The sequence below is a fragment of the Parasteatoda tepidariorum genome, chromosome 5, assembly GCF_043381705.1.
Source record: "Parasteatoda tepidariorum isolate YZ-2023 chromosome 5, CAS_Ptep_4.0, whole genome shotgun sequence".
NCBI lineage: Eukaryota > Metazoa > Arthropoda > Arachnida > Araneae > Theridiidae > Parasteatoda > Parasteatoda tepidariorum.
In genome coordinates, this window is record NC_092208.1 from 34,144,054 (window position 1) to 34,160,644 (window position 16,591).

General features: G+C 29.4%; 1 protein-coding gene across 1 annotated transcript in view; it reads right to left on the reverse strand.

Annotated features, from left to right (window-relative positions):
• LOC107436149 (exportin-4) overlaps positions 1-16,591 on the reverse strand; it is a 44,076-nt gene that overhangs the window by 6,360 nt on the left and 21,125 nt on the right. The window contains exons 13-21 of the mRNA XM_043040328.2: positions 15,752-15,932; positions 13,297-13,456; positions 7,708-7,877; positions 6,328-6,496; positions 2,172-2,465; positions 2,028-2,094; positions 1,829-1,942; positions 321-421; positions 105-235 (exon numbers count right to left, since the gene is read on the reverse strand). Coding sequence (XP_042896262.1) covers positions 105-235; positions 321-421; positions 1,829-1,942; positions 2,028-2,094; positions 2,172-2,465; positions 6,328-6,496; positions 7,708-7,877; positions 13,297-13,456; positions 15,752-15,932 — 1,387 coding nt within the window. The remainder of the gene's footprint in view (positions 1-104; positions 236-320; positions 422-1,828; positions 1,943-2,027; positions 2,095-2,171; positions 2,466-6,327; positions 6,497-7,707; positions 7,878-13,296; positions 13,457-15,751; positions 15,933-16,591) is intronic.

Sequence of the window (16,591 nt, forward strand, 5' to 3'; positions counted from 1 at the left end):
TTTTTTAACAGTTATTTATTTAAGGAAAAATGAAACAAAAAAGTAGGAAATTTCTTTTAATAATATCAATTGAAATTCGTCTCATTGATAAGACAAAAGGATACGAAGTAAGCCCAAACTGTACAGATGAAAGTAAGGATTTCATGAGGTTTTCAGGTATTTGACATATTTTAGCTGGTTGTATTTCACAAATTGAAATGATGAGTTTGAAGTACTGCAAGCACAAGCTTGGAAACTATAATAAAAAAATTCATAATGTATGTTAGACATTAACAATTATTTATTAAACATGACACTAGAGCAGTAATGAAATTGCTTACATTTAGAAGATCTGCTGTCATTAGAGGCATAATTATACTAAGACCATATAAAGATACATCTGCAGCAGAAATATTTGCTTCAGCATTGTCTTGATCTAAAGCTATATATAAAATGGCATATTGAATAAATTCAACAAAAAAAATTAAGAAAGATTTTTAGCAATCTAATTAATTTCAGAAAATTTTTATTAGATTTATTTACAAAGATGGAATCTTGCGCTCCACGAATTGATCAACAGGAAGAAGCTTGTAGAGATATGTAGTCAAAGATAGAATTGTCCCAACAGTGGAAGGTAATGTTACTAGTGTTGGTGAAAATTCTCAATTCACATATGAGCAGCTAAATGAGTAACAATTATCAGGAATAGCAATTGGTAAGCAAGAACAATAATGAATGTTTATTGCTCTTCCTGCTTTTTTTTAAATAGAGTAATGGAATGAGATGGTTATGGATTAATTTCTAAATAAATCCACAAGTAATACAAAAATTTCATTAAAAAAAAAAGAACAAACTAAGCTTTTTAAGAGGTCATTCCAAAGGAAATAAATTATCTTATACAGAGAAACCTCTCAGGAAGGACCACTCTCCGTTCAACAGTAAAATGGTCGCTGATGGAAGTTCTTTGTTCTTAGAGATTACCTCCATTGGCTTCAAAATTGTTATCAAAGGTAGACGATTCTTTGCAAATGATATTAATTTCAGTGAGTGTCATTTTTTTGGTGTGGAAATGACATTGCTATTGGTGTCATGGAAAAGATGGATCGATGAATAAAATTTAGTGTCGATAAAAATGATCCCAACAAATATAATAATTACTAATTTACCAATTATGAATGATAAAACCATTTTAACTAATGTTGTTTCTTGCTTAAGTTTGCATTTAATTTTATATTATAAAAAATGTTTTATATTACAATTTTTTTTAATATTATATACAAGATGTTAGCTCTAAAAGATAAGAAGAGGTTTGTTTGATTAAGATAATTGTTTTTTCTAAAAAAACTTTTTTTTTCTAATTTAACTTTCAACTCTAAAAGTAAATCATTGATAGCATTATTTTAGTGCATTCTGACTGCAACATGAAGTTGTAACGCCAAAAAGGAGCTCACTAAATAAGAGTCTCACACAAATATTTTGAATACATTTTAATCTACTTATTTGTTTTGTTAATTTTTTCGCTTTAACGTTTTTTCGTGTTTCCTTATTTGACCTTTGCCACATTTGATGCAGATGTTTGCTCGGTAGCTGGGAGAGGTTCTAATTAATGGTTTCTGCGAATTCTCTGCCTCCCAAAAGTGGTCGTAAAAAGAGGTGATTGCTACAAAGAGATGGTCTTTCCTGAAGGTTTTATTGTATTAACCAACGATTTGTGATTAAGCAATGAAAAAGTACAAAACATTAAGCTTATAGAGAAGCCTAAGTTAGTATCATAAAATAACAGTTAGTATAATAAAATAGACATTATTTTAATATAGCAAGGCAAAGAAGAAATGAACCTTGAACATACTTTCTGGAGCAAAGTCAATAAAATCTTTAAAAAGCAAATCAGTTAAAAGTTGCATTAAAAGAAGAATGTCTTGATATTGTTCTTCTTCAGCACTTGCCTCCCGACTGAGTTTACCTATAAAAAATAATTAAAATAGCACTTAACAAATAATCTTAAGAATAATAAATATTCAATAATAAGTATTTAGAAGTTTTCTTACCACTATTGTATTTAGCATAGATACGAATCATGTTGACACAGCACTCATAAAGGACCTTAGCACCTGCCTGTTATTAGAAATTAAAAATAAATAAAAAAAGTTTAAAATTCATAATTCAATGTTATAAAAATATAAATATATCACCTGACTTAAATAACACAAGACCCTCTTAGCAGCCACACAATACACTTGAAAAACCATTCCAACAATTTCATGATGATTATGATAAATATCTACAAGTTTAACAAGTTCTTGAAATAAAGGATTAACAACTGGCACCAGATATTGCAAGTTAGACATTGTGCACCCATCCACGACACCAGCCAGGCATTCAATTATGTCCATGACTTCAGTTTGTACTTGCTTTGTTTGATAATTCTGCATAAATGTAGGTGAATTCATTACTGCTTGGTATCTCTCCTGTAGAGGCTTTAGAAGCTGTAAAAAATAAAAAGTTTTATTTCATAAAATACATCGACACATTAAGAATATATTTACATAAAGTAATATTAAAAGGCACCTAGACATCATGAGTTTAAGGTTAAATTTTTGATTTTCATCTTTTTTTTTTGCTGCACTTAAACTTTTTATGATATGGTATTCGACACCACAATATCTTTGGGGGAAAAAAAGAAAAAGGTGGAAATAAAGGGGTTGTTTTATTCTGGAAAACTAACTAACTTATATGAAATTTTCCTCAAACTTTAAAGCAATAAGAATCTGCAACTTATAGTTTTAAATTAGTAATTTAAAACTGCACATTTTATTTTATAAATATCATTGAACGGCCATTGGGTTTACAGCTACCAATGTTTAACTCCGTAACCTTGTAATTTTGAACCCAATCCAGAACACAAGGAAACTCTTGGATCATGCATTGGGAGAAATTTGCCTTCGTGGAGGACTTTTTGATGAAACTAACCTGCATTTGTGTTACATGGAGAGGAAAACTATGAATACCTCCCACGGTTAGCCTGGCGGCAAGGGGTCTCTTAACTTATGATCCGTCTACCACTGAGGATATTTTTACCTCAGCACTGTGCAGACATGTGATTGCTGGAAGAAGAAATTATCTATTATTTTTAATGTGAATTTTTTTCTTTAATTTTTTTTGTATACACACAAAAGTGTCATTTTTGTGCACAAAAGTAACATGTATGAAATTTAAAGAGTGAAATTTTAATTTAATAATTTTTTTCTCATTGACACACAAAAATATATTGAAAAAAATTACATATTCCTCCGTTTTCACACTTTGCAAGTTATCATCCAAAAAAAAAAAAATTCTATATATATATATAACATTAAATTTACAAAAAAATAAAACGTTAAATTTATGTCAATAATTGAAAAAAAGAGATTGATGATATAACCACATGTATTTACAGTGATTCAAGATTCACTTGTTGTAATAAATAATATTGTATTAAAAATATCGAGATGTTAAGAAATAAGTGAAAATAAATAGTGAAAACTGCTAAAATATTGATTGGAAAAAAAACAATAGAATAATCATGTCATATAGAAAAACTTGAGTGTGCAATTTGTATTTTCCGCATCACAATAATATCAGGAATTTAAAAAAAAACCTGTGAAAATTTATTAGCAGCGACTGAAAAAAAATAATCGAAAAACTGCATGAATTTGGGGCAAATGGAGTGTGTTAAAAAGTAATTATTCAAATGTGTGATTTGAATTTCTCGTTTTCAATAGCATATGAAATATTGGTATCAAGTAGATATCAGTAGCAAAAATTGCACAAAAATCAATTTAAGAAAGAGTGGTATCGTCGCGTCAGATGTGACTAATAAATGCACAGATTGAATTTTGTGTGTTGTAATAATAATGTAAAAACACAGAGATTTATATATATATATATATATATACATAAGAGAGAGAAAATCCGTATAATTTTCTCTATGTTTTATGTCCCTATAGTAGAAGATAAAACGACCGAAACACTGCATAGATTTACAATGGCGTTGACACAAATCGAGCACATCAAAAACTGATCACTCAAATATGAGATTTAAATACGAAAGAGAAGAAAAAATGATCAAAACAGGACTTTACGACAGTATTGAAAAGAGCGATTCGAAATTTCCATGTCATAATATCATACTAAAAATTAACTTGATCAAATTAACTTGACTTGTAAAAAAAAAAATTAAATGAACTATCTTTAAAATGTTTGCACTTTCAGAATTACTTTTTATATGATCAATGTTTTTTTGCTTGCCTAAGGAGTTCATTAATTCTAGCTGAAGTTATTATGTAATTTTTGTACCACTCTTTCGTCTTCTCCAAGTCTATCCGAAATTGCATTTTTCTTTAACACATTCGTATAAAAAAAAATAGTTATTATGCATGAATGAGAACTAAGAAAAAAGATGGTGCTTATAAGAATGGCATAAATGTTTTGGTAACAAAATTTTGCGTGACAAAATTTAGATTAGCGGAGCTCTAAGAAAATTTTGTGGGCATAAGATTTATCGATTCGTGAATCAACGGTCTTGAGATTCACAGAATTCCCCGAATTAGAGGACGAATCATATGTCTGACTGTGGTCAGTGTGAGCCGGGTGCGGAATTCGAATCAACTAGCCATTGCAGGGATTCAAACCCGGGCCAACTCATTGACAGGCTAGCGCTCTATTCTCTGAGCCACCTCAGTCCAAAACTACACATTTGTCAGTTTTTAGATTTTTCAAATTTTTTTTACAGTTTAAACTGATGAAAACGGATTTCGACTATTATTATCGTCATGAGAATTGCACAAAAACGTAAATATTAATCAAAAATTAAAAATAGACAAATGTAGATACTATTAAACTACTTTTCAAAAACTACTGATTAAAAAACTATATTGGTCTAATTTTGTAAGAAAAAATTAAAAGAGAATATAAATTACTGAAAGCTTTATATCTGATTAGGTGACGGCCTTTTATTTTACATGTATTGAAAGATACTGCCGAATAAAGTAAATACCCATCATCAGTTTATTTGTGAAAATTAAAAAAAAAAAAAAGAGGCTTAAAACTATATTATATGAGGAGAGATTGGCCTCTTAAGTATCAGAACCAAAATTTGAAATAGGCAATCAATGGCTGTACTTTGCACTTAAAAATTTCAGTTTTACATCAATAATTTTTAAGCCTAGTTGTCACCTTTGATGTCTAACTTATGCAAACAAATATTAGTTTTACTAGAATAATTTCCCAGCCAGTCATCATTTTTCTCTCTTATCTCTCTAAAAAATTTCTATTTCATGATCTTAATTAGCATCCATATTTTTCACAGCAAGTCTTCCATTTTGTAAAAAATTTTTTTACCATCAAATTACATGGATACACATCGAGGCCAACAACTAGCGGAAGTGAAAGAATTTTTGCCGAACAATTAGAAATTTTTTTTAAAAATAGCACCTAAATACAGACTTTTGGCAACTAAGAAAAATATATCATTCGATGCAATTGATGCCTAACTTTTTCATTCTAATATCTGACTCTGAACAGTACATCTGAACAAGTTAATAAATTGAGCTTAACAGTGTCTTTTTAAATTATATTCCCTGGTGAGAGTGAGAGAGCTCATGGACCTGAATTATGTAACTGATATACACTCTTAAGGCTGGGGAAATTCTTATTGTAAAAGTGTAACAGTTTGTATTCTTAAGGTTCATATTATAATAATTTTTTGAGAATACAATTGAGACAATTTGAAGAGTTTTATTTTATTAATGATTTTATAATGAATTAATAGACAATTGAAGGTAATGAAAACTTTTGATCAACAAACGAAAAAATAAATCAAATAGCTTTACTTAAAAACACTTAAATGTTTCTGTTTTGAAATACAGAAGTGTATTACACTGCACTTAATTTAAAACCGAGAGTTACAGTCTGATTTGTAAATGCTACAGTAATATTCTATACAGTATCATATTTGATTTACATTAAAGAGTCAAAATATATTCCTTTTCAACATATATTGAGAGCAATTACTTACAGAACTACCAACTTTCTATGCTTTTTGTAAATATTTACTTTAGTGATAGCTATGTTTTTATTCATTTAAACTTATTTTCCACAACCATGATGCATAAAAGATTTAAAAGTTCTTATGCAACACCACCTTTTTCTAGCTCTTTCGTGGAGAAGCTTTTAAAATGCTGGAAAAATTATCAAAATTTCAGAAAGCTCTAATTTTTAAATGTCTACTACTCTATAAAATATTTCACAAAAAGCGTAGCGATTGGCAGGCTTGAATAAGTAGAACTTTTAAAAACAAAATTTACTTACTTCTTCCCAATACCTGTCTCTTACTTCTGGAGTTTTATTTGCAGTACCAACAATAACTAAAGATTTGAGCAATGAACGTTTAGCTGCAGTAGGAAGGTTATGAAAGACACCACTGGATTGCTTTTTAACTAAACTAATCAAGGAAGAACAGTTTATGGCTTTATCACCCCTGGAAATAATACAGAAATACAATCAGCGTAAAGAAGACATTTTTTTTTTTTTGGAAAAACATTCTTAAAAAGTTTTACTATGTAATTTCATTTCAAAAATTGAAAAAGCAGAAGCAAAAGGAATGAATAAAAAAAAATTTTATGAACATAACCTCTTTATTTTAACAGCCTCATTGTCTCTTGCATTTGTTCAAAATTACAGAACTGAACACTGATATAGCCATGACTTTTCTAAGCCAGTGATAAAATAAAATTATAAGATTATTAACCAAATCAGAAATATTTAAATATAACTTGAGCTTGGTTATATAATTGAATTTGTTGAGCAATTTTGGAAGAAAAAAAACATATTAAATACTAAAAAATATTAAGTCTTAATTCATCTTGCTTTATATTTTATTTGAAAATATTAGTTTATATTGAGATTATCAGGGAATACAATACTGATACAGAACACTTCAGTTCCATACAATGCTGCTAAGAATAGTACACTGCTACAAAAAAACTTATTAATGACCAGAACAATAAGAAGTATAAGTTTAATACGAAATACAGGTTAACTGTTCAATAAAAAGTATTATGAAGAAAATTGCAAATATATTATAACATTATTATTTTTAACCCTTATATTTAAGTTGAAATATAATTATTCCATTACTGAAATAGCTAATTTGTTTATAATACAACCAACACTCAGTGTTTAATTCACTGAATAAAAAAATCTATAAAATTTTACTCTAATCAAAAGGTATAGTTTTCTAAACAAGAGGTGACAGATGCAAAAATTCTTATGACTGAAATTATTAAAGTAAAAAGAAATGCCCTAAGCTCTTAAGTAAATAAATCACAAAATAAGGCTCCTTACACTTAATAAAAAAATTCTTTAAAAATAGAAAATATAAATTAAAGTACAGATGATTATGTAATAATTTATGCTTTAAAAATAAAATTCAAATATGAATACCTAATTAAGAAAAATAATGTGTTCAATTATATTATAAGTTCAATAGAATAGTAACACAAATTGAAGTTAGAGAGAAGTTACTTTGTTGAAGCTAGAGTAAAAGACTTTTTTTATTTACTATTATTTACCATTTTTAAATTTTACACTATTTTACTTTGCCTCAAAATTTTTAAAAAAGACTGAAATTTGTCAATCAACTGAAAACTTTCACCCATGTTCTAAAAACATGCTTGAAACCACATTTACCTTTCAGTATTATTTAGGACCATTGTAAGAATATATGCTGTTTCAGTCACTAGTTTTGATTCACTTGTCCAAAGCGAAAGATTCGATTCTAGTTTTCCAATTACAAAATTTAGTGTCCATAGACCAGCTTCAGTATCTTTACCAAATGCCTGAGTCAGTGTCAAACTCATCTAAAATGCATGCCATCAAATTAGTATTTTTGATAATCACAGTATTAGTTAAGAATTTGATTTAAAATCCTAACAAAATAACATATTTTTAAACCCAAAAACAAATACAAGTTATAAGGATATTAAAATTATTATGCTATGAAACAATTTTCTTTTATAACAAGTTAACATAGTGATGCAATCAGTTTAATGATTGAAATGTTTCTTAAAGAAAATTTTTTATTCTTAGCTATAATTGTATTAAAATTAAATTTTATTAAATAAAAAAAAATGAATAGAAGATTATTAAAGAGAAATTTATAAAAAAAATAATGTTTTTAAAAAATAAATTGCACACAAAATAATAAATGAATCAATTACTTAATATAAATTATTCAATGTTCATTACTATGGAAATGCTATACTTTTTTATTTTATTTCACAACCATCATTGAATAGCCGACCCAATTTTTTAGGTTCAAGAATACTAATGTTCAACTCCGTAGCCTTGTAATTTCAAACCCAATCCTGAAGACAAGGGAACTACTAGAGCAAATATTGGGAGAAATATACCATTGTCAAGGACTTTTTGATGAAACTAAACTGCATTTGCGTTACACAGAGAAAAAAATACAGAAAACCCCCAACAATTAGTTTGACGACAGGGGGACTCTAATCCATGACACAGAGAAAAAAATACAGAAAACCCCCAACAATTAGTTTGACGACAGGGGGACTCTAATCCATGTTCCGTCGCTGTTTCTTTTTTAAAGGTTGTATAACAACAGATTAATTTAATTATATAAATTCCATTAAATAAACAATAAGATGTATATAGCCAAAGAGCTTGAAAAAAGTACTTTGGTGGCACAAAATAATTCTTGGGGTTACGATTCTAAATGAAGCTTGACATTTAGAGGCATGATAAAATAGAAGAGTCATAAAACGTATGTAATATTCACTCTTATTCTCAAAAACGGTACAACACATGAAACAGATATTAAAAAGAATCGAACATGGTGATAGAATGCATTCAAATTTACAGGAGAAAAAAAAACATAGACCGTACATGTTGGGAACTGCTTCATTCCAACACCACAAGAGCACAACTATATTCGAAGGATTTTATACAATTCTCACGGGCTGAGAATATCACAAGTCGCAATGTATTTCATAACATGCAAACTGTGTGTTACAATAACGAGTAAGAAAAACAAAATAAAACATTCATTTTTAATTATAATTTTAAAATATGTTTGAATTAGAAAATTTTTACTTTGGTATAGATGAGTCACATAGTTGACAAACTTGATAACTGTTCTTTAAGATAAAAACTATTTTTATTGCAGCTTTTTTAAGAAAATCTTAGTTAACATGCTTAGTAATGTGGTTTGGTACAACATTTGTCACATTTTGTCAAATAGTGAGCAGCAAGCTTTGTCTCGGGGACACTCAGAAAAATCAGCTGTATAATTTGGGGTTCATTCAAAACGCATCTCTGCAATTTTTGCATATTACAATTTAATGCAATAAAATGTACATAATTGCAACTTAGGAAGGGTTTTAATTGAGTTTTACTAAAACTGAAAAAAAAAGTAGAGCATGCACTGTTTTTGCAGTATTTTTCCTCGCTAAAAAAATTCAGGATGCAAAAAATTTAAAGGATTTAAACATGTGAATTTTTCAAAAATAATAACAGGATAGACAAAAGACATGTTTTATCAACTCAAATGAACAATTTAGGATTTGTTTCCTTTATATAAAACATTTTAGTAAGATATTTATTTAAAGTACAAGTAAACATACAGATAAAAAGCAGATATAACTAAGAAAATTTATATTAACTAAATTTAGAATTTTTTTTTTGTTGAGGGAACTAATTTTGGACATAAACAAGACGAAGTTTGTTAGATTTAGAAAATCCAAACTTTTAAAAAATAGTCAGCTTTTAAAAATATTTTTATTCCTATTTAAATAATGCTTATGAAATAACATAGAAAAAATTTACAGCAGAAAGGGGCTGTAACTGGTTGAAATGTTTCAAGTAGTGGAAAATGAGATTTGCAAAGAACATTCACTTATCAGTACAATTATTAATTGGAACTAAAAATATCACACACTCGTTATTATCCTTATCGTGCAATGTAATTAAGTCATATTCTTAGTAACATCACACAAATTATGCTTGAAATTTCAAATTATTTAAAGGATTGAGTATTGAACGTGCATATTAAATTTAAGATTGCTTTATCAAACTAAGATAAATATGTAAACCTATATATACACTGAAGAGCCATTACATTATGACCACTCTGTCAATAACATGTAGGAGCACCTTTAGCCCTCAAAACTGCTAGCACCCGCCGTGGCATTCATCCCACAAGGTGGTGATAGGTCTGAAGTATCTGGTACCAAGCGTTCACTAACTGGTATTGCAATTCCCTCACATTGCAAGGGGGTAGCTTCACGAATTCGGTTTACCATGTAGGACCACAAATGCCTTATTGGATTAATGCAGGGCTTCAAGTGGAAAAACATGGTTTTGGAGGATCTTTGGAGCAACAAAAAAGCAATTTTGGAGCAGCAAAACAAAGATTTGGAGCATAGTTAATAAATAGAATTAAAACAAGAATTTAATAACAAGAATTTTAAATTTCGTTCATTAATAACCTATCTAATTTTTTACACTTTTTTGAAGGTCCCTGCATTAAAAAATTAAGTTTCTTTTTGGTACCTTCCAATGCTGTCTAATATTCTGCTATCCTCGACTTAGCCTCAGATAAGAGGATCTGTCCGCTTTCTATAATTGATATGTCTTTATTATTTTAACTATCTTTAATATTTTTTTCAGCTGCGGCTAAGAGATCCTGAGAAGCCTTCAATTTTTTTTACAAATCAATTTCAGCAGCTTTCAATCTGCTTTCCTCAGTCTCAGTGTTTTTCGCTTTTTTCTTTCTTTTTTCTCAACCTCTAATCGAGCAGAATAATTTTTAAATGCTACCACTTTAATCATATCTTTGTCAACTTTAAAAGTTATTTAAATCCCTATTTTGTTGATATATGACACAACTTCTCTCAAACCATTCATACCATGCAAATTTAAACTTGCCTTATTGTCAAGTAGCTTTTTGTTCACCCTTAAACCTCTTTCAATATCGGCATTCCCATGTGGTACGCACAAAAGAGCTATGTTATAAAAGGATATTTGATAATTCCCAAAATTATCTTTCTTCACAAAATAGTTTTTCCAAAACACATCAATCTGTGCATATTCATTTGAGTCAGAAGAATAACTTTCTGGTTCCCCATGTAACCTTGTCCCTTCATCTAGTAACAAAGATGCCTCTCCAGGCTTTATAATGGATGGGGTTAGTGTTGTTAGATATCTTATTGACTTAATAGAAGTTTCTTCCATTCTCATTACAGGATGCAACACTTTAAGATGGTACAATAATCTATTTTTAAGAGGCAATATTTTTAATAAATTTTTTGCGCATGCCAAGTAAAAAGACCTTGCACCTAAATACATAATTTTTTTTTTCTGAAGAAGATAAGGATGTCATCGCCTTTGTGGTATCTAGTCCAACTTCTATCAAATTTTAATTTTGCCAAATTTCTGTGTTTTCTACATCCAATGATTTTAAGTCCTTTCCTGACAAACATGAAAAGCAGAACTCTTCAAAAAACACCCTAACAATGCTTTAACTAGGAACACCATTTCATCATACAGCAAGTGAATCAATAGTGTTTCAGTTTTTAAAAGACCTAAAAATTTATTTAATATTGCCGAAATATTTCTTAAAAAAATAGCTTTTGACAAAAGAAATTTAAATAAATTCAATACTGAATGGCTCACACTATTTTTTAAATTAATAATTACTTTCCTTAATTCTGTAAAAGGCAATTCAAAACTGTAATTAATTTAACTATTATTTAAGGTCATCGAGTGTAATTTTTTTAAAATTTAAATAAATGTAATTTGTAATAGTATATTCAACAAAACATTAACAAGATTAATATTGATCATACCAAATTTATAAAAATATGTAAAGAATTAAGCAAATTAAGAAAACTTTAATAAATTTATATTACAAATGTAAATTAGTCAATGGCCCCTAATAATTTTTATTAAAATTGGTTACTTATAAAGTATTTCATTAATGAAATGATTAAAAAAAATTAAATAATTTTTAAATGCAAATACAATGAGTATTGAAGCTAAAAAAAATTTGTCAGAAGTAAATTATTATATTGTCTCTACACTTATAATATTTAACAAATCTGTGACAATTAAATTTTTTTATATCAATTGCTGTAAATCAAATCATTAAAAGATGAATTGAAGTATTTTTGAATGAAAAATCTTAAAAACATAAGTTTTTTGCTGCATTTAAAATATTGAAACCCCCTCTCTTCATACTTATTTAAAATTTTGCCTCTAAATATTATTAAGTTATTTCCTAAAACAAAGTAAGAGCACTGAAAATTTTGAAGGTAATAATACAATAATAAAATGCAATAAGTAAAAAAAAATATTAGTAAAAAAAAGTAATAAAGTAAAATATTGGTTTGAAAACAATATGCAATTAGTGGATGGTCCCTCAGATAAAAAATTTACGTTATGATCGTTATTTACGTTACTTATCTTTATTAAATGAAATGAATAAAAGGGAGATGGAAAGTTTGAAGTTATGAAGCTTTGTAATTCTTGACTGTTCTGAGGATCAACATGAAAATATGTACTTAGTGGATGGTCCCCTAGTTAATTCAAAGATCATGGTACTAATCTATAAATAGAATAGCGCAAGAAGGCCATTACCTTGCCATTGACGAAGACGATGGCATTTCAATTACGATGAAATCAACAAGAGAAAAAAAAATTTCTTATGCTATTAAAATTTGGTAATGTTTAGTTGGTCCCCGAAAATTTTTTGGCGCAGATTCGGCGCAAATTTAACATAAAATGCCGTTTCTGCGCAGTGATGCGCAAATATACCGATCTGGCGCAAAATGAGCAGCACTTGAAGCCCTGATTAATGTCAGGTGAATTTGGGGGCCAAGAAATGACTTGAAAGTCACTGGAATGTTCCTCGAACCAATCCATGGCGATTCGATCCTTATTACATGGTGCATTATCCTGTTGGTAAACACCATCCCCCGCAGGAAAAACTGTTGCCATGAATGGGTGAACTACGTTTAAGTAGCTTACAGACGTCAGGGATTGCTCTATGAGGATTATGGGTCTTAATGTGCCTCATGAAAACATCGTTCATGGGCGAAAAACCATGAAAACCAGGACGAGCCCATTGTATAGATGGAGGGTGGTCATAATGTAATGGCTCTTCGGTGTATGTATATATACAAATAATGAGTTTATCTACAACATTTTTATAATAAAGATATTTAAAACAGCAAATTATATTTGAAAAAGTAAACTTACTTCATTGTAATAAGACTCATTGGGTAATAAATATGTGATACAGAAACGACCCAAAAACCATACCAATGTAAGTCCTACTTCAGGACTTAGTAGATGCGTTAAATTTGCTTCAATAGCTCGTTTCTCAACTTCACATAGCCTAAAGACAGCAGCTATAAGCCTAAATAAATAAAGGATTAAAAATTATGAATTTGCTTTTTGATTTACTGAATGCACCTTTATTTTTAATTAAAACATAATTTTAACAAAAAAATTTCAAAAAAAGAAAACCCTCCCCATATTTAAAGTCTTTTGATATATAAAACAAGTTTATAACCATTTTAAACGTCTGAATGTCATCAACATATTTATTTGTTGTATTTACATAAGCCGCTTTTGGATCTTTCTCATAACACTAAGTTAAAATAGTTTGTTTGCGTTGTTCCTAGCCTTTGTGTAAATATGCTAATACGAGTACAAATCTCTTCTCCAAAAGTGTGGGTAACACATATTAATTGAAAACTTTCGGATATGACATAATACTCATTAGTGTAATGTTGTTATACTAAAATCTACTTTTAATAAATATACAATATTTTATAAGGTTGTCAAATGATTTTAGATATATTTTATGCACCAAAGTTTATTACCCACAGCTCTTAAACAAATGTAATTTTACAGTAGGTTTAATACATTCAGGGGTGATTATGAGCCCAAATCAAAATTCCGGAAAAATTTCTAGAGTTAAAAAAAAAAAAAACCGGTTTAACCCTTTCGAGCCGACTGTCACATATATGTGCCAGCAAGAAACGCGCTCACTTCCCGACCGACACACCCGCGTGTCAGAGAGTTTTCTCGTTCACCCCCGACCGTCACTTATTTGTGCCAGCGTTTCGGAACGTTTTAAAAAATGAAATTTCTTCCAAAAGATGGCATTGTATGTCCATATGGTTTCAGATACATGTAGATTTGACCTTCTACTCAAGATGAAAGTACAGTCACGTGGTTTTTAGGGGAAGGAGTGGAGGGGGGGAATGTTTTATGAGGGCTCTTTAAATTAGCACGTGATATTTATTTACAGTAAGTAAGGGAGTTTTTTTTTTCTCTCGCTACTTTCGATTTTCGGATTAGTTTTTAGTGGATAATTAGATCTTGTAGGCTTGAATTTTTTTTCTTTTTACCGTTAGAATGTCGAAGCGTCGAAAATTTTTAACTGAGCTGGAAATAGAGGAAATTATGCAAAATATTTAAACTTATTAATATTTATATTACATTTAAACAAGAAATAACTTAAGTAAATAAAGTATCCATAGAAATATATATAAAGCATATGTCACTTAAATACTCTACAGAACAATATTAAACAACGCGCTGATATTTCGGTAATTTCATGGAATTAGGCTTAACATCGAAAAACCCTCCGGCCCTGGGGAGACACACGCTAGAGAGACTGCCGGCCTCAGCGGTAAGCGCGCTTTCGCGCTTTGCGTCGCGAAAGGGTTAAATTGAAAAATTAGAAAAAAAAATTAAGCAATGTTTTTTTTCTTCCTTTTACTCAATATTTCTTAGTTTACTTAAATTATATTTAAAATTTTACACATACCTATACCATTCACACATACCTATGATGATCTGGAGAAGTAATTAAAATTTACAAATATGTCTTTCTTTCTTGAGTTTATGATTACAACAACTATTTACTGATAAAAAATGAAAATTAATCACGAATATAAGCTTATAAAGTATCTCTCTGGCTCTCCCTTACAAACAAATAAAATAAACTGTGTTTTTTGGTTCCACCTTTGAAAATTTGATTTCCGGAAACTTCTGCGATGAATGATTTTTTGAAACGTCTGGACCTTCGATCTCCGGAAACTTCTGGCAAAAAATCCGGATTTTTTCCGGAGCACAATCAGCCCAGTATATTGTAAATGCAATTTCCATAAAACAATAGAAACTTTTTCTTCAAATGCAAGGATAAAGAGAATAAGGAATTATACTATTTTCTGGTATTGCATAGTCACAAATTTTAAACATAATGCTTGAAGAAGTTACTTGTTGTTGTCGTCGGCCATTAAGGCAGAGAGGCTGTGCTTGTGCTTGTTTTCCAGTGGCACCATCTATGGCCAAGAATTCGACTTCTGCCACATCTCTTTATAGGGCGGACCCATTCATTCATCTGTCCGTAGATTGTAATTTTGAAATGAACCAGAGAACGATCAATATCCAATTCAGTTCCCACAGAGGTATTGATTTGTTACTTTAGCATGGAGGACTTTGTGACCTGACACATTTAACGGGTACCAATCACAATTTACTACACGGGGAGTTTTTGGCTGGATTCAAACTCTCGTTCTCATAAACATGAGTCCAGCGCCCTGCCAACCAGGTAATCCCGGCTAATGCCTGATAAGTATATATTGTTTTATCAGTACCTCAGCCTTTAATAAAAACAAATTTTAAGCAATACAATTACCTTACAACTAAATCAGTAGAAACTTCAGCACCTGGAATGTCACATGTTCTGTGAGTAGGAGAAGCTAAAACCTGAAGTGTTGTTTCAACATTTACATTTTCTGCTTGACTCAGGCAATATCTTATGATTTTAGAAGGAATTAGTGCAGTTTCACCCTCACTTATTGATGAAAGCACATGACCTTAATAGAAACAAACAAAATTTTCGAAAATCAAAAAGTAAATTTATTGTGAAATCAATTTTCTTGAGGAGAGGAAAACTGCCACAAGTATAAAGATGATAATATAATAGAATAGTACTTAATACAAATATAAATTTTATCAATATAAAAAAATGAAAGCTTGTTTATTTTTTAAAAAAAGCAATCAGTAAACTATTTAAGTCAATAAATTTCATATTAAAGTATTAATTTAGTTGTGTTAAAATTAATTTTAAAAGCTAAATTTAATTTTGTGTTTCTGGTTAAAGAAATTGCATTTAAGCAATTTTAATCAAAGATGGTTTTATAAATCCCTTTTACATACTGAAATACAGATTACACTTTAAAGTAAACATGTAAAATGTTTGATGAATGATTCCATAGTTGAATGCCCATACTGGTCAGGATGCAATGGCTAACATAGTAAAAAGCATGGCAACTAGTGCTCTTTTGGTTCAAATAAGTACAGTTAGGCCATTGTGAGTACTATTACACCTTTAGTGACAGAAGGTGTATCACAGCAAATTATAGTTGCTTGAAAACACTGAATTTTGTTTGGAATAGATAAAACTGCAAAAGAGATATATAAAGCATTAGTGAAAATACGGCATGGAAGCCGTAAGAGAATAGTTTGTTTCTGA